Here is a 26,589-nt window from a genome sequence, read left to right as displayed (position 1 = left end):
AAGTCTTCTCAACTTAGAGAAAAACATATCTGACCTATTCCCTGTGTTCAACCCTCTTATATCAGCCCTCTGCATCTGCAGGCACACAGAATGCCTGGGAAACCTGGTCTGGGCGGTAAGTCAAGTCATAGTTCCCAATTCTTTACCAATTTTGTAGAATCAGGTAATGTAGAATCATCTAGTCCATACCATCCCTTCCTAATGCCCCGCTGCAAATTTCCACTCAACTCTAGCTCCTTACAGCACTTAAGGGCAGCCAGAAGCCTGTTTCTACAACCTTCAGAAAGCAGGAAGAGGGGAATAGCAAAGTGGTACCATGACATCAATAACTAATACTAAATACTAATGAGGACTGTAAAGTAACGTGGCTCTACATCAAGGTACCTTCCCACAAGTATAAGATTTTTATCATCCAAAACTGCAAACAGACTCTGCTGCAAAGACATGTTAGATAATGCCACCATGGCATGCTTCTTGCTATCTCTGCCTGGAAGTGTCAGCAACACAGAGCTGAGCAAGACTCAGGGGCTGTCTGTTGCACGCTGCAAACAAAATAAGGTGCCTATTTCTCCCAGTGACCTGCACTGTTCATCCTCTAAAGGCGAAAACCTGAAGTGATATGCAGTCAGAGGAACTGTATTGGTGGTCCCCTCTCCCCTTACTTTTGGGATATTATTGTGAATGTAACTCAAATGACAGCCTGAAGTAGCAGAGAACAGTTTTTATTAGATAATACTTGTGACGTTTTTCCTTGCTTTCTTGTTTGGCTAAACAATGACCTGAACGCCATGCTATTAAAACATTAAATTAAACTTGATTTACACAGAATGCATTTACGTAGTTAATTTTTCTATTCTGTAATTTTTTACCATTTTAATTTAGGATCTAAGAAAGGTGGAGTTACAAGCAAAATGTGAAAAGCGACACAAAGCCAGTTTCTAAATTAAGCACAGTGTTAGGGTCATGTTTCATTGCTTACTGAATGCCAGCTCTTCAGAAGCCTCACTGCTTAAAATCATCTTTGTCTATTAACTTCCCCTAAATACCTTGCCCAACAGAGCCTAATAATTACTTGACACATACTTTCTCTTTAATGAGAGTTAAAGCTTATGATGACATCAGCCTGTCCTATTTGTCTGTGACTTGCAAGCCAGATGAAGTTTACTTACTAAATGTTGCAACCCTGCCAAAATTCAGGGCTGCATAGAACAGTATGTTCCGGCCCTGATGTCTTTCCAGTTTTCAATGAAGTGCTTGACAGAGACCACATGTGGAGGTCAAGTGATAGTATCATGATCTCACCAGATGGTAAGCTGTGGTATTATTCCCAAGGCAGGTAGTATAGCCTGTTTAGTACCAGTTGGCAGGTGATCCATGAACTAACTCACAGCCAGAAGAAACTAGATTATTGCAAAAGATCAAGAATGCTATTGATGTTGGTGAAAAGACTATTCCAAGAATTTTCTTGCACATAATTCTATGACTCAACTCTCAAGATGTACGTTTTCTTGCAAAAGAATAAAAGGATCTATTTTATTAATTGCTATCTTAAATCAGAAGCCCTCCTGTCAAACAAATCTCTTATTCTTGCATGATTATTATGTGATGTACATGAAATGGTAAAATAAAGACACTGCAAGCCACCTTGCCTGGGTTCTTATACACATATCAAGGATCACCAGGTCACTCTCACTTTGATGTTGATTCAGAGGTCATACCTACACAGGTTAGAGTGCACGACTGGACTACTTCGCAGAGAAAAACAGGACAACAGACCATAGAGGAACTGACAAAATTTTGAAATTACACTCTTCCACCCCTCTACAGTAAATAACTGCCTATCTACGTCCAAATCATGAAATACTCACTACTTCACACAGCCCAGCCTTCAATTAAAGCAGATAAGCAATTTAAATCACTCTTAACTTACACTGCTGCCATTTTATGGCCAAAGTTGCAAAAACCTTAATTCTAGTAATGCAATAAAGACACACAGTGGATTCGTCTTACAAAGCAGCAGATTTTTTTCCAGAGGCTGAAGAAGCAGCACTCTTTCAGAAACAGACATAATTTTAAAGCAGACTTTAAAATTCTAAGTTACTCTGGTGCAAAACCTGTTACTTGACCATAAACTGCGTTACAACAGATTCTCAAAGAGTCAGTGTAAATGCAGTCTTACTTCCCCCTGCACTTCTGAGAGGCTGCACCCTCTGGCTGGCATCAAAACCTCCACTGACATTTTGCACCTTGTTGATACTGGCCAAACTTCAGAAAAATATAATCAACTCCACTTAATCACTTCTTGACTGAGAAAACTAAGATTCCTTTTAATTAATTCATCACACTGGGACACCTTACTTTATTTAAAATTACAGGACAAAAGAGTTGGAAAATGAGGGTATTAATTACACAACACCTCTTGGAAAATAAATTGGTCGGCTAAAAACCATTTGCCTAAAGTTATTAAAATGCTTTCTGGAATTTTGTTTTCAAAATGGGACACGCTCTGCTAGTAAACAAATGTGCAGCAACATGATCATTAGGAGCTCTAAACGGGAGGGGTGGTAATTTGGACTGAAACTATGGAATTTCTTTAGATGTACAAAGAAGTATTAAAATGTAACATACCCTTAACTAATACTCTTTGAAGATATTGAGAAAGTAGTTACTACAGTGCATGTGTCATCTAGCTGTAGCCTTTGATAACTACTTTTAAAGAATTAACATGTTGGTTAAGTGCACAAATACCAGAATTAATTTTTACAGCTGTTTTTCTCATAAAAAGAAGTACAAATTACTCCTCTCACTAGCAGCTTTTTTTTGAGCCTTCCTGAATTTGATCCTTTACATAACAGCATCATGTAAAGCATCATACAAAGCATCAGCCATCACTGCACATTTCTCTACTTTCTTCTAATTTAGGCCTGCATCCTTTACCAAAACTAGAATGTACTTCTTCAATGAAATAAAGCATCAAGATTGCACAGTAAATACTATCTGATGTTCTATTGGCTGGTTTCATGTTTGCCACCTGAGCATTGTTTTGTCAGACATGAACAAGTCTGGATACTTCTCATTCAGCTAACTGAATGTCAGCTTTAGAGCTCTTTAGAGAAAACTGAACAGATAACTTCAAATTGAATTTAATTGTTTGGTGTTCTGATTTCCCAGGCATTTACTGTGATGTAGGGCATTTTAAGGACCACAGACCTCTTGTACTACTCACTCTTATTCCTACTACCGGTTCTGGTACATCTTGATAATGAAATCTGCAATAGGAGAGCACAAGTCAGGTTCATCTCCAGTGGAAATACTAAAAAGATAAAACTTTTCAGGTTTACGACCGGTTACAAAGCTGACTGTTTCTATAAAACTTAATGCATGTCATCACAGAATTTCATGTCTATGAAGTGCAATAGTTTGTATATGGCTTTTTTTCAACACAAGGCAATTAACTGAAAGTCATTAAGACAAGCTCCACCATTACACACTTTTAAGAAATATTGCCCAATCCTTTGAGCACAAGTGAACAGATCCAGAAAAGCAGCACACCATAAAAGACCAATTTGACTTGCTATCTCCTGAAAGGTAGAAATATCATCATTTGCTAAGAAAAACAATAGCCCCATCACTGCACAAGTCAGAAGTGTCCCTGCTGTTTTTTCCTCAGAGGACCTGCAAACTAGAGAATATCTGACATGCATGTGGATCTGATATTGATTGCAAATAGAATGGGATCAAGCCTTTCATGCTGCTTTCTATTTTGTATTTTGTATTTTGAGATGCAGTCCAGGGGGCTGAAAATATGACCCTCGGAGTCCTGTAGGGCTCTTCGATATTGCACTTACAATACTAAGTTGCAACATGTATACCAGGCAAGTTGCTTTAGGGCTCATGCTGTAAAATTCTTTTTGCTCATATGATTTCCTTGCAAAACTTACAGCCTCATTCTGCAAGTTTTGCACTTACGAGCACAAAACAAAGAGCGATGATTGGGACTAGCAATCAAAGACAGCTGTTTCTAACAAGAGACATGCCTCATTATCAAATTACAGTGATAAGAAGACCAAGTGAAGTCATTGAGAATGCTGCCAGTGACTTTCCTGGAGTGGTATCAGATCATATGAGACAAATATTTAGATACAAATCTCTTCAGTATTCTCCAAAAGTATCTCTACTGGGTTAGATCAAGGGTTCTGCTCAGGCTTCTGTATCAGACTGCAGGAAGCACCTGGAGGGCAGCAGAAGAAAAGGGAAGAAGGTATGTTCACTACTACCTCCTCCCGAGTATTTTTACATCTATCAACCATCTTCGTAACGGTGACTTCCTGGTGTGGTTTATATTTAAAGATTCACACAGACTGGTCATCCTTGCAGCATTTGTTCATTCTCCTCTTGAGTGTAAGTAAAATTTTTGGCACCCACATCAACCCCTGGCAAGGCATTCCATGGATCTATTGCTCGCATAAAGAACAACACACTTTGGCTTTGTGGGGTTTGCCTCATTCTTACTATCTTCAAATGCTCTTGTAATGGCTGGCTGAATAGTCAAATCTCAAATGAAGAGTCAAGTGAAGAATAATGGTTTACTTAGTTGTCTCCGTATTAGGCTACTCTACACCTTCAATTACACTTGATGCCCTTCCATGAGACTCTTCCCATTCTGTAATACAGAAAATCTGAAACAAGGGGAACGCTACTGTAGTATCTAAGATGGCATAATAAAGTTCACAATACAGTGGTGTAATAAAGATCTGGTTTTACCTTCTTTTCCTCTCCTAAAACATTCTGCATCTGATTTGCTTTTTTGATTGCTGTTGATGTTTGAGCTGCCTTTTTTCAAAGAAGTATGTCTCATGATTCTAAGATCTTCCTAACTGGTTATTGCCACCTTAGAGACCAATATTTTACAAGGTATTAGGGAAAATTCAGAGTGGTGTTTTTTTCTCATGTGTATCACTTCACACCTCCATAGAATTTTACTTGTTTTCACCTGCAAGTGCTGCCAGCAGTCAATCTCATAAGGTCGTCCAACAGTTTCTTTCTCAGCCTTTGTACTATCTGGATAACTCAAGTACCAGCAACAAACTGTCACTTTACTGTTTTTTCCAGGTCACTTCTTAATATGATGAACATGGATCCTTAAATACCCTAAAGCTGTTGCAACGTTCCACCACTAGATGAGCAGATTATTAACTCCTAACCCGTGACTCTTCTCTTCTTTACTGTCAGTTATTTAAGAATAAAATGACCCTCCTCCTTATGGAATGGAGACTTGATTTCCTTAAGAAATCCCTGGTGAGGGAATTTTGTGGAAGCTTTGTAGGAACCCAGACAGACTGTATCAACCAGATCACACATATCCATCTGTCTGCTGCATGCGTCAAGAGCACTCTAAGAGAGTTGTAAGGTAAGGTTTCTGTTTTACTAAAGCTATATTTACCCTGTTCATTATCTTCACAGATGACAACTAGTTAAATTTTCTATTACATTTCTATTAATTTTCCCACTATAAGCCATGTTGGGAGACTTACGGTTTTCTTTATTTCCCGCAAACTTTGTAAATGCCAACTCTCACTTTTTTTGTTTTCCTCTCCTCCTCTGAATTTCTTTATGAAAACCCAAAATGTGGCACTGGTAGCATTTAGCAACACTATTCTATTTCCTCTATTTCTTTGCTCCACACAGTAGAAAGAGACTTAATACACAGTTATTTTGTAAAATCTTTTCCGTTTCAGATAGCACTGCAGTCTCTGGTGCATCATCCTGAGAATACTTTGCACAGCTGCTGCTCAGACAAAGGAATTAGAGCACACTCTTCAGACAAAGGAACTAAAGCACGTTCCTTATCTATGTTACTGGACAAGCTCCATGTTCATTATCTGCCTATGTGGACAACCTTAACCTGTGAAAGATGTAAAGCAAACTTGAAGTGCTTTATCATCCTAGGAGAACAGTAGGCAACTCTCTAGCCAAAGAGCAAGGCAGTGTTTATATCAGTGTGGCAAAATAAATGATTTCTTTATAAAATATGTATTTATTTATAAAATAGATGTCTTTATGAGCAAATGAAAAAGACCCCATCATACCCATAAACTCAACATCTACAGAAATGCATAAATGAAGTAAATAAGCTTCTAAGGAAAATTTCAGACAGAATAACTGGAATAAAAGCCCCAACGAGAGAACCCACGACAGATACTCAAAACCTAACGAAAAGTACTTACAGCCTAGTACATCCAAAATAAGTGAGTGCTACATGAATTTGATGTGAAATATAGAGAAATAGATGCAATCTCAATTTGTAATGGGTTTACCTATTAACTACATATATATCCATATTAATACACAGAAAGACTCAGCTACTCTTTGACCTCACCAAAATACTGCCTCATGCCAACTGTATAAGAAGTCCCCAGCTTCTCAGTCTGGCATCGCACAGCAGTACCATGTGCACTCCAGCAACTAACATCAAAACTGTAATACAAAACCTAGGAATACAGCATGACTTAACAAGTTTTCTTAGCAGCTGTACTACCCCTCTATCATCTCAAAAACTCTGGAAATTTTTGAGAAAAAGCATTTTTCATGAAGATTCAATATCCCTGCCCTCATCACAAAAATGCTATTAAGAGATACCACACATCACCTGAGAACTCTAGCAAGTCTACCATGAAAACTGAAGATAGCTTTGGCTAACACACATGATATCCTCAGTTAACAAACACAAGCTAAGGAGCTTTTAAAAACACACAGCATACACATTTCAGGACTTCTTTGTGCACAACAAGAAAATGAAACCAGAAAAAGAACAAACCCAGTTATTAAATAACTTTAAATCAACATTTTAAAAAACATTAAAAAATCAGTCAAGTGTTCTCCCTTCTCCTTCAGAACAAACCCTGCTTTCGTATCCTTATGGAACTTATAAAAACCTGAGAAGTAACCTAGAAGATGCAGTATTTTGTAGAAGTAAAAGACATTATGAAAACCAGCTTTTTCCTACAGCAGAAACTGATTCATTGCATCCTTCCTCAGAATGTGAAAAAAGTATCTGTTATTCTCAAAAGAGACTTCTAGATGTTCCACAGAAAAAAAAAACCCAACAAAGCAAAACAAAAATATATTCACAGAACACTTGAGAAAGGAAATGTGTCATAAGAGAAAGGTTGAGAAGACCTCACCCAGAAGACCTCCGAGTCAAAAGAAACCTCCCTTCCTCTCTGAAAGATGATAAAAAAAACATGCACTCATATCTTGTTGACTTCTAGTAGACATTTCTGGCTTAGGTGTAACCTAAGAAAGGGAGATAACTAATCTAAGTCCATCCAGCCTTTTACTGAATTCTTGGCTCCTAATTTAAGCTGAATACAACTGTCAGATGGTCTACACCAGGAACTGCTCACTACCTTTCACATTTTAAAGAAGTATAATACAAGAATTCATACAGACTTCACCTTATACGGAAAAAAAAACCATAAGGCAAAAGGGAAGAAAATACCTACAGCATAAGGCTATTCTGCTGAAGTATGAAATCCAAACAACCCCTCCCAGAAATACAACCACAATAATTTCTACAAAAACAGGATTAACCAACTAGGCAAATTTAAAGCAAATTGAAACTTTTCTTTTCTGGACACAGGACTCTGATAAGAGTGAAGCTTTCACAACAATGAATTACAGCAGATGCACAAAGGAAGAGGTAGAAGGCAGTAAGGTAGTGAGAATATGGTGCTTCTAGAGGTGTTCACAGCATACGTTAATCAAGCAGGTTTAGACACCTGCCTATGATAAATCTCAGTTCATGGTAGATGTTCTCATGCAGTTGTGCATGTTCTGTCCCTCAACTTTCCTACAATTGCAGTGCCAGCTGCTACCATGCCTCTCCCATAAAAGGATGCTTTTGATAGTCCAAGAAAATTTGTGAGTAAAAAAGTCTGTCATCCATACAAACATAGGTTCTTTCTACGCACTCATCTGTTTCTCAGAAGGAAAGCCAACTGCAGTGTTATTACTATCTGAAATACCAGATTCACCCAAAAAACCCAGGTTCACAGCAGATTTAAGAAACTTTAACTCACAGGACACACAGATGGACAGCTCTACTGATGGCATCCTTACTGACACAAATGTACATATTAGGAATATACCTTACTCTACACTGTTCTACAGGACCTGTATTCATTGCTTTAGAGATTAATTTGCAGCCATAGGAAAATATGTCATTTTGAAAACCTGAGGAGAACAGCAGTAACAGTGTGATTAAATACTGATCAAGATTCTCCTTGCAGTCAGCTAACCACAAAGCTGTGGCATTAAATTATGAAGAAGTAAGGTGGAAGAATGATAATCATTTTGTGCAAACATGGAAGAAAGATATCTGTGCAAAATAAAACAAAACCAAACCCTGCTGTGCTGGGGGAACATTAGTGGAAGAAAATGCTGGCTTTGCTCAGATTTTTATATTAACAATCTCAATTTAAACTCCTTTTGCAACAGAAGGTGGCATAGTGAAAAATAATATGATATTAAAATCACAGTGGCCAGATACCGAGTTGCTGAGCAACCAGACGTAGCTTCTGACATCTTAAAAGTTCAGAAAACATCAAGCTACAAACTCAGCTTCCTAATTACGGACAGCTGAGCTAACCATTTCTAAAAAACTTGGCCACTGTTTCAGAATACATTTTACTTCTAAAGAAGATAATGAGTCACATTTCAAGTGGCTTCCAAGTCCATGCCTGTAGCATAGACACATACACGTGGGAAATCTGAGAACTGCAAATTCAGGGACTGATTCTGGAAATCTGGGTGAGACTATGGTTTAATAACGCTTTGAGCAAATTTAGTATGTTAATAATGATTTCAATATAATTTCATTCATGTATTTCGTTCACTGCCTGTCCTTTATTTTTACTACTTGAACATTATTCTGTGGTTCTTGCTGGTAGAATGTATTCCAGGTATGTTTTCACTATATGCTGCCATCATTTCCATGCCATCGAATCACAGAATCTTAGAATGGTTTGGGTTGGAAGGGACCTTAAAGATCATACAGTTCCAACCCCCTGCCACAAGCAGGAACAACTTCCACTAGACCAGATTTCTCAAAGCCCCATCCAACCTGGCCTTGAACACCACCAGGGATGGGGCAGCCACAACTTCTCTGGGCAGCCTGTGCCAGGGCCTCAGCACCCTCACAATAAAGAATTTTTTCCTAATGTCTAATTTGAATCTCCCCTCTCTCAGTTTAAAGCCATTGCCCCTTGTCCTGTCACTACATGTCCTTGTAAAAAGTGCCTTTCCAGATTTCTTATAAGTCCCCTTTAGGTACTGGAAGCTACTCTAAGGTCTCCCCGGAGCCTTTTCTTCTCCAGGCTGAACAAAATGAAATGTCATTTACAGCCTGCAAGGTTGCCTGCATATGGGTTCAATGGCTTTCAGTGGGACATTTCACTAGAGTACCTCCTTCTTTTGACACAATCTTAAAATGCTCAATCAACCAGAGGGGACTTAAGCTTTTGATCATATATTGGTTTACGTATAAAAGGACAGTGAATAGTACTGTAACACAAATTCTGCTGTGAGAAAAGCATCCCTATCAAAGGCATAAAAATGCTACTAAATGACTAGGATGCCTAACCCAGTGTCCTGCCAGCTCTGCAGCACTCCTAACAACGATTGCCAGGAGAATCATAATTCTTTCAAGTGCAATATTCACTGGGAACAGGGGAACATACATCGCAGGAGGCTGCTATCTGCCACAGAAGTACAGAAAGACTTGAAAAGGAAAAAAAAAGAAAAAAGAAAAATCCAGTGTGGTGGTCAGTATTTGAAATCAACTAAGGTGGCAAAAATAGTATTTTGTCTGCATTTCCACATATGAAATTTCTTCCCATTTAATAAGATGTACAGCAAATACTGAAAGTATCTTCTCTTTATAAATAAGAAATCTGGCAAAGTTTTAGTATGAGTACCTTTTCTCCTCCAGAAAAGATATGATAGACTCTTTTATATTTGTTCATGTTAAAATGATTCTCTTAAAGCTGAACTTTACGTTTAGGCATAAAATTGGTGAAAAATAAACTAGAAGCAGGAAGAAAGAAACCTGTCAGCAATGATCTGAGCAAGCCTTTGACTCTTTTTGGCTGCAACATTCCTTTTTATTTACATGAGTAAGCCTCTTCAATGACTAAATTATTAGTGGTGACAGAACATCTGCTGTGATCAAACACTGAGGGCAGGTAGTCTTCTCTAAAGATATGGCCTTGACCAAGAATGGGGAGTCAACAACCCAAGTTTAAGATCTGGATGGAGAGGAGAGGAACGTATGTTAGTTTATCTACAGTACATCCAGGAAACTATATAAACACGGAAATAAACCTGAAAACTGTGTAGTTTTATAACGGACTCAGTTTACACTGTGCGTGTAGGAGACTTCATAATTCTGCTAGCACATCATCTTAAGTGCTGTGATAGAGAAAAGGTATTGTTTGCAAAGGAGAGTCAGTTTTTCCTCACTCCTACACTGCTCAGGCTCTGCTCTCTGAATGGTGTGGTCTTCATCTCCCAACTTAAGGAAGGAGGGAACCTCCTTGCTTCTAAAGTATCCAGCTTTCTGGCTTTTCATACTGGTAATGTTGCCATACCCTGTTCTTTTGAGAAGCATTTTTTTTTTCAAGTGACTTCTCGTTATCCTAAATAGCATCACTTGGAAGATGTTTAAGATAAGCAGGGGGGAAGTCTCCAGGGAAGAAATCTGTAGATTCTTTTCTTTGACTTTGCATTCCTTTGCAAACTACTTAATGCGTGTTCAGCACACTGAAACATTGCTCAGTTGTGCTCTGACCAGAAATAAATATTTTCTAGAGGAGATTTAAAACAGTTACAGAGGAAACATTACCTTCAAACAGACATGGAAAACTAATGACACTGCACTAAAAAGTAATTAAAGTTACTGCAGGGGCTTTGCCCTCAAGGACGTAAATTACTGTAAGCCCCACAGAAGCAAAAGCTGCAATATGGTAAAATTATATTCCAGCAATCCACCTATCCAGAAAAGTGAAAGGAGAAAACCTAAACATATAAAGCATAAATTAAAACACCCCAGTCTTCATACACATGGAAATTTCTGATTGCAACCACTAAGCAAGGAGATGAGATGCATATTCCTCAAGGAATCCATTCATATAAAGAACACTGAATGCTCTGGAGCTGAACAACAGGTTAAAAATTACAGGCTTATTGTGTTGGGAAGTCAAACTACAGGTATTCATAACAGCTATAGTATTTGCTTTTCTATACAGCTTTCTGGGATCAGATAGTTAAAAAAGAAAAAACCTTCTGAACCACCTTTTTCATTTTCTATTAATGTGCTAGCTTCACTGGAAATAAACATGTTCCCCTTTTGTAGGATTTCCTGTTAGTAACAGTTGCACATAAATAAAGTTTTCTAAACAAACATCTTATCTTTTTATGGAAGGAAGTTCATTAATAAGGAATTGACGTCCTTCCTTGAAAAAAAGACCACTGCTAATTTTTTCCCATAAACTAAAGAAATCAACTTACACCCTGAGATTTTTTCCTCCACTTTCACAGCAAACTGGATAGTCTGCACGTAGATAAAACAAAACTATTTGGGTTCTCTTATAAACAATACCTCTGTTGCTACCTTGCCACACAATACTGAATACTTAATCTCTTCACTTGGTTCATGGAACTTGTGCTTCATTTCAACTGTACTACACACATTTCTGTTCAAACTGCAGGGCACCCTGTGAACACCTTTCAGCCTAGGAACTTCAGAGGCACACTATAACTGTTTAATATTTTGACCTATGCAACCATTTTCAGAAAGACGTCCTTTACCCAACAGATGCAACTGTGCAATCCAACTCTAACAACTGTGCCCATAATCTGCTTTGCTCTTCATTGCCTTTGTCAACTACACAAGACATTTCTATTGCCCAAAATTAACTCTGTCACAGAAAAATGTCTGATGCAACCTTCATCTGTTTTCCTTCTCCAAAATGGCTTTTTCCTTTAGACTAAGAGAATTTGAAATTGACACCGTACTGTATGCTACTTGTGATAAATAAAGTACTTTCCTCCTAATGCCTTCAAAAAGTCAGCACTTTAATCTATCAGCGGCCATGATGGAAATATAAACATTAACTTGTTTAAAGAGAGTTTATATTATGTATATATTATATGCAACAGAATTTAAGATATCATGGCCACACTGCAGGGAGATGAGCCTAAGAGAATGGCAAAATTATATAGTCTGTGGCTATCATACCTGTAGAAACTTAAGAGTTATAACGCCATAGTACTTTTGTAGTAAAAGATCTATTTATTTCAAATACAGTGTTTAACTCTGGAAGACACAGTAAACCTCATCAAAATACTTACAGTAGGAATTGCAAAAGGAAATTTCAAAAAGTGCACAAAATGTTGCAACATTGTGGTTTCTCTTCAGTTGTGTCTATACATGAGTGCTATTTCAAAGGCACCTAGTCCGATTCTGAAAGATAAAACACTGGTATATTCCAGCATTCATACTTTTAGAGATCTTAAGAATGGGAAAATAAGGTTCCACAGTCCTTTACGAAGAGCATGCACTGACTTTAGCTGCACAATGCTTCACTGGAGAAGGCATTTATTTACCATATGTCTTAATGCAGATATGCAAGAGTCACAGAGAGTGAGGTTGTGCCCTAGTCTTCCCCTCTATACTGAACTTGAAAGATTCATTCCTGACTCCATTTTGCACTAAGACAGCTTTCAAAAGATCAGTTTGCTGTACAGGTGATAAGTCCTAAGCAGATAAGAGTCAGTCCGTGTTACACAACCTTGAAGGTATTGGCTCCTTGCGTTCTTATTTGGCATGGCTTTATATACTAACTTTTACAGTATTATATTTAAAATGTATTACTTTTGTTGATGGTGGAACCAGAAGTCTTAATGTGCTTGTGCATGTCTAGTAACATACACACCTGAATGTCACTATAAAAACAAGAACAATTTCCTTTTCCCTTAACTCTATTCTTTTCAAAGGGTTACATCCTCGGAAAGGTTTTCCCCCATTTCTGTTTAATTCTTGATAACTGGATTGAGGAACAGTGACCTTTTCTAAAAGCAAAACCAGAGCACTGCTTTGAAAGGTCACATGGCATGACTCAGAAAGCAGAGCAGATCTTCTGGTATCCCACAGTAGTACCTGAAACAGGGATGTAGGCCTTACAAGCTTCTGGGCAAAACAGTACAAAGGAGATTTTTGTCAGTCACTAGAACTGTCACTCATTTTCAAGGACTGTCCTGGCCAATAAGGACACCAAGTCACTCTATACAATTTCCAGCTTTTCTGCCTTATTTTTTCTTCACTCTCCTTCTTTTAGCATAAGGCCTCACAAAATGTTTCTGAACTAAAACAGGGGAAGTTTAGATTGGATATAATGAAGGAGATCTTTACTGTGAGGGCGGTGAGGCATTGGAATGGGTTGCCCAGGGAGGTTGTGAATGCTCCATCCCTGGTGGCGTTCAAGGCCAAGTTGGACAAAGCCTTGGGTGACATGGTTTAGTGTGAAGTGTCCCTGCCCATGGCACGGGGGTTGGAACTGGATGATCTTAAGGTCCTTTCCAACCCTAACTATTCTATGATTCTATGATTTAGAAAGAGTCCTGACATGGGATAAAACTTGAGGCAGTCTCAAGAAAGCTCAGTGAATATGTACAAAACTCCAAGATTTCTGGTAATTTTATTTTGCAAGATCAAGAGTTTTGGTGAGCCACAGCTAATGGCTAGTCACGGTATCTGTGAATTACTTTAGCTCTGACAAATGAACTAATGGTAGCCAGCACTTCAAGCAAAGCAGCTCATTCTGCGGTGTCACTGTTACCTGTGCTGCTGTCTTTTCTTGTCCACTCATCTCCACGTTCTGCAATGCAGGTGTCGCAACCGGTGGAGGAGGTGCTCTGCGCTTTTTCACTTCTGGGTTTGCTGTCATTCCTGAGATGTTACCAAGGGACAGTGATGAACCCAGGCTACTGGAACGAGAATTCACCGAAGGGGAATTTGGTGCAGTGGAAAAACCCTGTAAATGGATTAACATCTTGGATTAACATCACTTTCTAGAAACAATGGGAAAGAAAGAAGGAAAACAAAACACATCTGCTTAGCGTTTAAACAATGATATGAATAATCATGTATGTTCCTCTGCCAAACCTGCTGAATTGCAAACTGTAACTTTTGGAAACTTCTAAAGATCAACTGGAACAAAGCTTATAGGCAGTAAGTCACGAGGCATGATAAGCACCTACTGCAGTTTAACAGTAGTATTGATGGGAACACTACTGCTGCTTGCTATTTAAAATATATGCTTCATCAGGATACATAGTTACGGTTATCCAAATACATTCACAGCTGTATTTAAATTACAAGCAATACACATTTCTGAAAGCAAGAGATGCTCATAAATTGGAACACTGTATTAATCACACGCTGTGTCCCAGACTTGTCTATTTTATTATCAATATGCCTGATTTACTGGAGTCTTCTCTGCATATTTATGTAAGAGAAACTCTGCTGTAATCAATTTCCAATATGCATGATCAAGCATAATAATTCACAATCTACTGAAAACAACCATTTCACCTGGTCAAAAGAAGCCCTGTGGACAAGCACCACTCTGGATTTTAATAAACCCAGATGAAAGAAGCAGCAGAAAATATTTAATTATTCCTTAATGTTAAAAATTACTTTAGTTCTCACTAAAAACTTAATGAAACTAATGGAAAAAATTTCACTGATTTCAGACTCAGGCCTTCATATATTTTTATATCAATACACAGATAGAAATATATGCAGTCTTATAGCAGTAAATCTACAATAGGAAAGACTGGGAAGCATGATTACTTGAAAATGTGCATTTTTAATTTAGTTTTGACACTAAGATTCAACATAATTAATTTTTTGGATCTGCTAATAAAGACCTAAGCAAAAACTTTTCCCTCAAACCTGTGAGTCACCTTTTGCTATTTTTAATTAAGAGAAGCATCCATATTAAATTAAAGATTTTACTTTTTAATTAAGTTACGAGACGGTCGCTTCTCAGAAATGGCTTCTGTGAAATCACCAGATACCAATCCACCATGAGCTGGAGCAGGATACGAATTCCGGAAGCACAGGCTGATAACCATGGTTGATAAGGCTGTTCTTAGCACAACAGAACATGCAACTGCATTTGCAAAATTCACTCATTGAGGACATAAAGCTCTTAGGCAGAATTTGGTCCAAAACTAGAGAATACATACAAGCAGGAAACTTGAGACCACCACAAATCCCATCACTTTCCAGATAAAAGAGGCAATTCTTTAAACCCAAGTTCTCCAACCTGGAAAGTGCTGGAAAATGCTTTGCATTGCTGTGGTGGATATGTGGCTTACTGTAAGAATGTAAGTTTCAGTGAATTTGATTAGTGACATGGCATGATAATTCCTTTCCACAAGTGCCAAGTGCAATCTTAGATAAAAATAAAAAAAAAAAAAAGGGTCAGCAAGCTCAAAAAGGCAATTATTTTCATTTTAGAACCGTTGAGGAAGCACTGATGAAGCATAAAAGGTAAAAAAAAAAAAGTAACAGTACAAAAAGATTTATGTAGTACATATTCTTGACTGCTTGGTAGAGTTCAATGGTTTACAGATTCCCATGACAGCAACTGAAAGTGCTAAATGCAGATAGAAAACTGACTACATAACCATCACCGAGTTAAAACTACCAGCTGGATGCCTCTGTTACCTTTTATGTAGCACACTGCACAGCAGACTTCGTCTTGGACTAGTGTATTTGGCACAAACAGGGCATGCTACTGGTATTCTCTGACTGACTAATGTCAAGCAGTATTTGCCACATCTTCTTCATTGACAAGTTTTATGAGCTGAATAGCAGCAATAGCTTCTTCATCTATTTAGCAAATGGAGAAAAAAGCTCAAAGTGGAAGGTGAGGTTTAAAAGATTAGGTCTAATCTTATAAATATACTCTTTTCTTGGCCCTGTATCTTAGGCAGTGGAAAAAATGATGACCTCATCTGTAACCTACAAGTTTTAAGTCATTCCAGTGCACACTGTACCTGGTCCTATCAAATAAAGTTTGTTTACTCCTAAAGAAATGACAAAATTCACAGGGGGAAATATAGTTTTCTTTTTTCACAAACTCATAAAATGAAAGAACAAAATAATTTTAAAGTGTATTCAATAGGTATGCTTTTGTGACAGTTCTTTGATTTTCCTTGCTGGATAAAAAGGTTGAGAAATTTTGTGAAGAGATTTAAATACGTATAGAAATAATAAACCCCACTGAGACTTCCCCTCACAGAATTACAAATACAGAGTACCAGTAAGAAGATAAGATATATCCAGTTTTAAATTACCATCCTATTCGATTCTACCTCTAGGCCTTGTGACTGAAGAGCTATCAGAATCCTTTTCCAGAGAACAGATCACTGTGAAGGAATACAGTGATGAACAACTAACCATTCTAAATCTGTTGTGTTTGGGTTTTTCTTGAGCTTGAATTTTCTAACAGAAGATGCAAGAAAAAAATGTAATTCTTACATGAAACTATAAATAGTTGTCATGTAGGACAACAGTTTATAATAATATTTTAATGAAAGAAAAAAACAGCCTAACATTTTGAAAAATTCACCTATGTTTTCTTTTCCAAGTCCAACCTTTATATCAAGCCCATTATAGACTGAGTGAGCATTTCAAGGATGCTCATGTTAAGACTCTTCCCCTCAAATAAAAACTTGCTATGGCTTCCAGGGGAGTGGAATGAGGCACAACTTCAAAGTCGTTTTGAAAGCCCCATCAGTCAGCAATGAGAGCTTTGTCTAAATGAAGGCAGACCTTCAAGATTTCCACGTGTAGTGCTTCCTAGTGGCTTTAAGAAGAAAAGAAAAAATCAACACACTGGACACAAACCACTGACACAAGTGGTTTTGGCATGACTCATCTTTCGCTGTAAACCTAATCTAGACAGACAATGGCTTACCCATCTTTTATATTTTATGTTGTGTTAGATGCAGTGCAGCTTCTTTCCAAATCAATGGATTTTGGAGGTGGGGTTCAGGCAGGTTAGCAAGGCAACTATTAGGAGTATACAACATTAATTAAGCAAACTTGCAGGGACCTGGTATGTACATGCCACTTACCCAAACTGTCTCTTATTTCTTCTTGTTTTAATTTGGTATCAATGCATTAATTTCAGTGGAACTACTCAAATTACAGCAGTGTAATAGAGGAAAGCCAAGCTGAAGTGTTGCAGCCAATGTAGCTAGCTAAAAAAGTCAGCCTTTATCCTCTGTTTCATTTGAAAAACAGGTTAGCATGAATGTTCTGTTCAGAGTCAAAATCAGTTCCTACAATCTGTGTTTTGTAACTGTATTGTGAAAAAAAAAAAAAAAGAGAAAGAAAAAAAAGGAAAAATCATGTCAGAAAAAGAAAATTCATGCCAATGAATTAAATAGCAAGCTTTCAAAACTGTCTCTCAACTTGTAAAATCACAGTGTCTGGTAGATCGCTAGGATTAGAGCACTTTCCTAGGAATTCAAAAAACAACAAAGTAATGCAACCTAGCAAGAGAAAAGAAATAGCTTCCTCTTTCTTCCCTTTTTATTTATTTTTTTTTTTTATTAAGCCAAAGAAAACCCAGCATAAGTACAGATACACCAGTACAGTCAACAATCAAGTTAAGACTCTAGCTGAGCAAGGGTCTTGAACATGTACCGAATCACAACCATGGACCTAAGTTCATTTCAATTCCACGAAGTAGATGTTGGAAGGAGGCAATAATATGCCATGCCTACATATAGTGCCATCAGGTTTCATGGATCCATTGTTCCATATTGCACTTGCCAGCTAGCTTTCTCCCTGTCATTAAACTGCTGAAATCTAAGGAATTTTCTTTTTTTTTTTTTTTTTTTTTTTTTATAATGTACAAGATGCTTTCTTTGGGGCTTAGCAGTTTATTTTTAGGATTTTTTCCTGCTAGTTCTTGAGGCTGAAATCTAGCTTCCAAAGACTTTTTGGAATGTCAAAGAGGAGCTGTTAAAAATGCAGAAGTACGAAGACTCAGAGTAATCTGGTGACTGAGGCATACAAGTCATTCAAAAGACAATGAGAAGTCAACTTTCTACAAGACTACAAAAGTCCATAGCGTCCTGAACTCAACACAAGCTAGATTAAGACCCTAAAGCAGAGGCCAGTCTGTGTTCCCAAGTCAACCTAGAATGCAATTCTAAAACTCTGACATACTATGGATACAACTGAAAATTTTAATGATAATAAAATAATGCAAGATTAACGTATTAAAAGTGCACTGTTGTGAGAATTGCCTCTTACAAAAACAGATGTGAATAAAAAATGGAAGTCAGCTCATGTTTGTTTTCAGAAGATATCACTCATACATAACTCTCTTACCCAAAGCCCTGTTATTAGCATTTCCTTGATTTTCTGATGACACTAAGTGGCATTTAAAGGTCAGCAAGGAAGAGACTGCAGCTTGCCTGTGAGAGTGTTCTGACTTCCTGTTCCCTGTCCACACCGGTCAATAAAAATCTTTCAAAATGTCAAGTTCTTTTCTTGTGAGGTTGCTACAGCCAGATCCTTCCTCCGCAGCTCTTTGCCAAAGCTCAACGTATTTGACTCCCAGTCTTGTTATGCAATTTCCTTCTGAGAAGTTTTTAAATCAAAAGTAGTCAACTGAGCTGTTTTTAAGCACTCAAAGTACCTTATGTATCAGCAAAAAGGGGTTTTATTTTTTCCAAAACAGAGACAAAACATAAGAATAAAAGTGTTATGCAGGAAATAACATTTGGTGGTGGGTTTTTTTTACCATGGGTAAACGCAAGAGCTAAGATTTAGAGCAGGTGGACAAATTCGTCTACTCAGTGACAGCAAGAATATTTATACATGCTGGACATTCAAACTCCAAATGCCAAAACTTAATGTGAACTTTTATGGATTTGCTGAATGACACCACCACAACTGATTACGACTCACCATTTGAAACACCAGGTAATTTATGTCAGATCTACTGCAGAAATTGAAGTCAGAGGCTGCTTCTCTTGGCATGATTCTGAAATTCCTTATACTAGAACTAAATCTGACAACACCAAAACTGAATTAATCCAAGCCTCTGCTTCCAAACCAAAGCATAATACTGTGGTCAGAAGACTGCTTGGAGACATAGTTTAAAAAAAAACAACAAAATCTAACTACTCAGATTTGCTTTTCTAACTAGCTACACTGAATACAGTTTGGGTTTTGTACTCCCTGAAGCACTTGTGATTCTGGTACTTGCATAAAGTCTGCAGAAAGAGAAAGCTCCTGCTCTGAACTAAAAAAAAAAAAAAAAAAAAAAAAATTAAGGGATTTTTATGCAATTTATTTATGTTGCTTTATTTTCTAATTGTATTTTGCCACTGAAATGATCTGGTCACCCCTCACAATATTAAAAGAGAAACAACTGTTTCATCTCCACAACAATAACTCGTACAGGCAGTACCATGACAATTTTGTATGTTTGGCAAGTAGGCTTTCGATGTTTTACTGTAAAAGTTTTGAGTTACACTTTTAAGTTTGTACAACTATGGTGCTATCTTATGGTTGTACACGTCTACTGTAGCATCTAGCTAGCAATTCCAGATCTTGTGGTCGGGACCCATTTGGTGGACACCAGACATTAACACAGCCAGAATCAGAAATGCCTAAGAATGTTCCCTTTCCTATGCTCCTGCCAGTTCTCCCTCACCACAGCTGACCACATTCCTCTCATTTTAATACAGTTTGTTGAACAGAAATCCTAGCAGTGCCAGGTGCAAGGAGTTCACCTCCTTTACAAAGTCATCTATGTTCTCCCAGCACTGAAGTAGCATGACCAATCTGTCATTGCAGAGGTTACCAAGACCTTCCTATGACACAGGTCCACACCACCTGCAATTATGCTGTTTTACTGCTTAACTATCCTTATCATTACGTTTTTTTTTCCTTGCACCTTCATTTCCCTTCCTAGAAGTTTATCTGATTACTTCTTGTCCTTACTTAAGTAAAGTCACATGATGTAAAGCACCTCTACAGCTAGGAGCATGAGCTTGATTTCCAGCTCCAACTGATGTATGTTCACTCCACACCTCCTGTGGTGTGCAACCTCTTTTGCAGTAGAAAAGCTGAAACAACAAGCACCCAAGAGAAGGAACTAGAAAAGTAGAAGCCTCCAGGGGAAAAGCTGTCTGAAACAGACCAAGAAGTTTCAATTCACTGTTTGTGAATTTCGAAGAGGGAACAAGTGTGGGTATTTACTCAAACCCTGTGCACTAACACCGACGACAGTGCACAAGAGGGTGCCCAACCAAAGAGAGCTTCCAAGAACCTTCTTTAGTGTTTCTTAAACTTCTTGTGTGTGAAGCAATATTCAGAAGTCCTTATCCATTTGAAAATCAGATGGATACTAAATGAATATGAAAAAATCACAAGTAAGTTGATTGTTTCTTTTACAAACATTCAAATAGTCTCCTTTGATACTTAGGAATCTAACTTTTTACTAAAATGATCTGTAGGTTAGAAAACATGGATTGGGAATACATTTATTCCAGCTAAGCATGAACATGTCTGTAAATTCTTGCAAATTTATAGTCTGATGCAGTAAAGCTAAGCCTAAGTGCTAATATCAGTAACACCTACTACTACCACCTCCCTCAGTATTCAGCCAGTCTGAGATCACAAGTTTACTGTGAATTCTCCAAAAGTGAACAAACTACCACGGCACATCTAAAGGAGTGGGATACAGATATATGAAACCAACAATGAGATTATATACATATGTGTGTATACATATATAATATATTCAAGTAACTCAGAGATTTTATGATAAATTTGATTCCTGAATGCTTCAAGAATAGAAACTTTTAAATCACCTTCAGTGATTTAAAATTCAATGTATTTCCTTCAAATAATTTCTCCTGTTTTCAAGTCTTGCTCTCCACATTTTCCCACGTCACACTACACTTCACGCTTAGCAAAATCTTTGTCTATTGCTGCTACCCCAAATCGCTCATTTCAAGCTGAAGAAGTCTCCCTGGTAGAATGAAAGTGACAGTCATAGTAGCAAGGGAAATGGATGCAATGTTTTTTTCCATTGCGGCAATACATGCAGAGAAGGGAAGAGACACTAACTTGATTTACATTTGAGTTTACGTGACAGTCTGCTCCAAATAAATTCGTAGTTTTTAAAAAAGTAATATCACCAGTAGTGATAATGGTGTATCAAATGAACAATGAACAAAAATAACCTTTCTTGACCAGAGAAGGTACACACCCCCTTTCTAAATGGTGGGACAGAGGGAAAGAAGGCAGAGCCATGTTTCAACAACTTGGAATGCTGCCTGGAGCTAATGAGAAGACCGAAGTGTATAAATCAATGTTTGGAAGGCACACATAAATCATTTGTGTCTTCTCCTATCAATCTGGACACTGGCGTCACTGCAGTAACCATCAAGCACATATCCTGTGAACTTTGTGAATCAGAGCTAAGCAACTTGTTCAGAAGAAAAGAAACTTTTCTTTGATTCAGAGATGTTAGCATTGACAAGTCAGCCTCAATGCAGTGAAAATACACTTGCTACGGATCTTCCTAATGCATAATTTGTTTCATTTCTGTCACTGCACATCCTATGAAGGATGAAAAATTGTTTTACTGAACTCTGAAGCTATTCAGCCACAAGTGAAAGAAACTTGGGTTGCTGACCATTCTCTTCTGAACAAATGTCAGTGGCAAAGCAAGTAGGCGTATGTTCAAAAAAGAAAACTTATCATAGAATCATAGAATAGTTAGGGTTGGAAAGGACCTTAAGATCATCTAGTTCCAACCCCCTGCCATGGGCAGGGACACCTCACACTAAACCATATTGTCCAAGGCCAAACTTCAGCTCATAACCACACAAGCCAGTATATTTTCCACTTAATATTCTGCTTTTCACCAGATTCTCAATTTCCCTATATGTAAACTCTAGAATCACAGAACAGTTAGGGTTGGAAAGGACCTTAAGGTCATCAAGTTCCAACCCCCCTGCCCTGGGCAGGGACATCTCACACTAAACCATGGCATCCAAGGGGCTGTCCAACCTGGCCTTGAACACTGCCGCAGATAGAGCATTCACAACTTCCTTGGGCAACACATTCCCAGTGAGAAAACCTCCTCATTAACATGCAGACAACATTTCTGCATTGGATATTTTCCATGCTAATTTTTAGTTTAATGCCAACATTACTGTCCATCACTTTGGTGGGAGGTACAAGTGCAGGATGCAGATGCAACCTAAGGTGAATTCCACATTCAAGCTGCACCATGGATGACATGGTCTGGGATGATGGCAGATGCTTAGGATAAGGTCTGCTTGCATTTCACACAAGCGTAAAATGTTGTATCTTGACTTCTGGAAGTGTGTGGACAACTCTGTGTCTCATTTGTTAGAATACTGTCTTTTTGTTTTAAATATCATTTTGGGAAAGTAGCAGAATAAATTTATATATAAAATTTATAAAGATAAGCGCTATCTTTTAATGATTAAACGTCTCATCAAATGGGGATAGAAGACGGGCTTGTAACGAGAGACATGAAGGGAGTTTGATGAATTATAAAAGGAAATGAGAAAAAATGTGGAAAATACTACAAGTCTCTTTTGGATATTTGTCAAAGTGGTACAAAAGCAGATGAAAAATAAGTAGGAAAGAACACAGGAAGAAGTGAGGAGAGAAACAAAACCACAGTCATTATGGTGAAAAATGAAGTGAATATGAACACCAGACTTGATCAGAGTGGGAGTCCTTGCAGAAATTCAGAGACAAAAATCTGGAAAAGGAGAGTAGCAAAACAAAAAGCAGAAGACTCCAGTGAACATGATGGCAAGAGTACTGGCTCATATCCTGGAGAAGGAACAATGAACTAAAGAGACTGTGCAGGATGGAAACTCTATTCTGTAAGAAAACTCAATGGCTGCTCATTGAGATGAGCCCAGAAAGATGGCAAGGGAAACCGTGGGGAAAGAGTCACATGAACAGAACTCAAACTGGTAAAGATTTAGTACTGAAAGGGGATTAATATATAGATTTGTGAATGTGTAATAAATATTTCTGTGGAATGGATTTAATGCATCCTAAGATACGGAATGAGGCAGAATGAAAGAAAATAACGACAGAAACATTTTAAAATGTACCAAAAGAAATGCCTACAAGCCAATGACAGACCCTAGTGGAAAAATGCATTTTAAAGAAACCTGAAAAACAAAATTACTTAGGAAAAAATCACACAGACTTCAAAATTCAATTCAAACCCAGTATAGAAAGAAGACAAGAAAATATCAAGCCAGAAGGAAAACAAAGAACATTTGAAAAGAGGCTATTTACACTTGGCCTTGGAAGGCCATTAGCAGATTTAGTGAGAGCAATCTTGGAAGTGTGAGGATGGAAAAAGCCAAATTTCTGTAAGTCTAAAAAGGCTGGCTTCTCCTTTCACTTACACTTCTGCACTATGGGAAAACAGATTAACTCAAACAGTGTTGAACAACCAAGCTGAAAATTAAAATCTGTTGTTATTAATGCCCTGGCAACAGACTTCAGGAAACAGGGAGTTCAAAAGGTCAAAGACCAACAACAGCAAAAAAAGGCATTTTTGTAATTTCCACTGGTGTTAAGCATCCATCAGCACAAATAACCGCAAAAAGGATCAGAGGTCTTGAACAAAATGAATTCATCATTGCAATACGGATTTATTTTCTCTAGGTTTACTCATTCTTTCGAATCAATTAGCTAATGTGTTTGGTCACTGAAGATAGGAGTTGTTACATTTGCAATATATGTCCTTCTGAAATTCAAAATATTTTGAATAACTACTGACAAGAACTTCTTGTACAACAAGTTATTTTAACACATAGGAACTATCAAGCCACTAGAACTGATCATCTTCATTGTATTTTCATTGTAGATATGCCCATTTTTACTGGAGGAGAAGGAGATGGAAACTTCACATAAAACATACAATTTTAAAAACATCTGCTCTAAATGTCTGCACAGCCAGTTTTTATGGGGACCAGAATTATGAATGGAATAGTTTCCTGGCATGAATTTTTTGGGTGTGTATTTGTTCGGTTTTGAAGAAATTATTTCTGGGTTTTATTAAAATTATTTTTATTCCAGTTAAAGTGCTTTTCCCCATTTTAATGAAAACATTTTCCTTAGGCAAGTTTTCCAGAGAAAAGACATTCTCATAATCTTTCAGTGTCTGCTGAAATTCTAACACACGTGACCTTCAGCCTCTGAAAAATCTTTACTTCTTAGAGCTGTTGATGAATGGGGGAAATCCGTACTGAAATTCAAAGGCAAATTTTCAGCACGATCTGCAGAACTTCTCTAAAGTCAAAGGAGTTGCTCTGATTTTAAGCAAGCTCAAGGAACTGAGTCCTAGCTCCAATCCCTATAATCCGATTCTGACACAAAAGCTTTGTTAATTTAGAATGACATTGTGCAACTACGTTTCCCTTTGAAGTCTATGGTAACTGTAGGTGCTTAGCTAGAGGGAGACAAATAAAAATATCCAACTGTCAAAGCACATTTTCAAAAAGGAAGCTTTACACTTTTTAATGATAATACACTGCCAAAGATATTATTGAAAAACAGTCCAAGCTCTGAAGATTTTAAAACTTAAATTAGAAGAAGAACTCAGCTTTTGAACTCTGAAATTAGCGCAAATGTTAACAAATCCAAATTACAGAGTCACTATGAGGATTCTAGCAACATGAACGAGAAGTCAACAGCCAGGAATTCTGTTTCAATTAGCTCTTACATATGTGCATGTATATACATATAGCCTGTGTGTATGCATACATGTAGCTACATACAAACACAGGTACAAATACACATGCAAAATCTGCTACTACAATTAGCCCTTTCAGACGGCTGTATGCACGCGTACTTACATACACTGAGTACAACAGGCTGAGCCTGAAAACCTAAGGGGTGGCCTAAGCAAGCCCCCAAACTGCATCTGCAGCTTTCATGTTGAGAATTTCTGGCTGCAAATAACAGCACTGGAGCAGACAAACCCCTTAAAAAGATATGACAGCTTGCTGCAGAAGAGAAAAAAAAAACTAAAAAAAGACAAACTCACACATCGTGCTCACAGCTTGATGCTCAGGTATTGATGCCAACAAACCATTCTGGATTACAACAGCTGAATATTTAGTCCCACACCAACATCGCTGGTCACAAGAGTGAAGAGAAGGACTAAGGAGGACAGGGTATAAGAGTACAGGGGTGAAGAAAAGGTTCAAAGACAACTCTCTCCTGCTGGACAATGGAGAGAGCACATCCAGGCATCATGCACATCCATCTTCTATTTCATAATATCCACAGATCAATACCTACAGAAATGAAGCTTGTTCCATTAAAGGAGATGAACAATTTGGATAGAAAAATACATACGCTTATATTCCAAAGAAGTCACAAGGAAATTAATTTCAGGACCTCAATCCTGCAAGAGCATGAAATTCAGATACAAGCTTCTTCTCCATCCTGAAAGATTCTTCGAAAGCTATCCTCTTAGGAGGATAATCAATATCCTGAACATGCTGGAAAAAATCATGCAAGTTCAATAACTTCGCACAGAAGAACAGGTTAAGAATAAAGAAGCAGACCCCTTTGAATTTTCTTAAATTATATTCAAACATTATTTCAAACATCCTTGGCCTTTTTATTTTTTTCCTATTGTGAGCATGCATTATTATCCTTTTAACTCTAACTTCGTCTAGGCTACCCCACCTTCTAAATAAAAATGAAGTGAAAATATAGGACACTGCAAAGTGACTGGAAGTATAGGTGTGCCAGAGCCCAAGTTACTTCAGCTTTTTCCCACTTAATATACATACACACATATATAATTTCATATTTTTATCCTTCTTTGCAGTATACTATAGCCAGCTAAGTTTCTCCAAGTCTAAAAATTCAGTACTATATCCTTAGGACACCAGAGCCTAACTCATAAAATGTTTGTTATTCCTAAGAAATTAATTTTCCCACTGTGTATAGACTTGGGTTTTTTTTTGTGAATTAACTGTGAAATACTAAAAAAAAAAAAATAAAAACATTGCAGCTCTCATATCTATTTATTCCTGCTAACTGGAGTATTCCAACGCACTGCAGTGCACTCCCCAGTGAGGAGCTGTGGCAGAAACTTTTCAAGCATAGTCCCCAATTTAACTGACAGGGAAGTTAAAAAGTGTGTAAACAATTACAACATATACCTACACTTGGACTTTCACTAGCACAATTACACCTTAAACAGGGCAAGCCATACTGAGAATTCTGCTTACTTCTCTGGGTATGCACTGCTCCAGATAAAGAAAAACCTGCTTTTGCAACAAATTATTGGTTGGTGAAAGCCACTCCCTTCCTTTGCCACTGTTTGAAATTCATCATCTACAAGACTTAACATGTGTACTTTGGGGTTTTCTCCTTCCCTAGTGAGAAATTGCTGCGTA

The 26,589-nt window shown here is 37.6% G+C and overlaps 1 protein-coding gene across 11 annotated transcripts in view; it reads right to left on the bottom strand.

Moving 5' to 3' along the window:
* COBL (cordon-bleu WH2 repeat protein) overlaps window positions 1-26,589 on the bottom strand; it is a 164,238-nt gene that overhangs the window by 60,288 nt on the left and 77,361 nt on the right. For all 11 annotated transcript variants that reach the window (XM_061449117.1, XM_061449123.1, XM_061449125.1 and 8 more), the window contains one exon: window positions 13,899-14,093. In XM_061449117.1, the coding sequence (XP_061305101.1) occupies window positions 13,899-14,093 (195 nt within the window). The remainder of the gene's footprint in view (window positions 1-13,898; window positions 14,094-26,589) is intronic.

The sequence above is a fragment of the Pezoporus flaviventris genome, unplaced genomic scaffold, assembly GCF_033815535.1.
Source record: "Pezoporus flaviventris isolate CSIRO_AGI_PZ_B2104156 unplaced genomic scaffold, CSIRO_AGI_Pfla_v1 ptg000007l, whole genome shotgun sequence".
Taxonomy (NCBI): domain Eukaryota; kingdom Metazoa; phylum Chordata; class Aves; order Psittaciformes; family Psittacidae; genus Pezoporus; species Pezoporus flaviventris.
The sequence above is the reverse complement of the archived record's forward strand: the minus strand, read 5'-3'. Positions and strand labels throughout refer to the sequence as shown.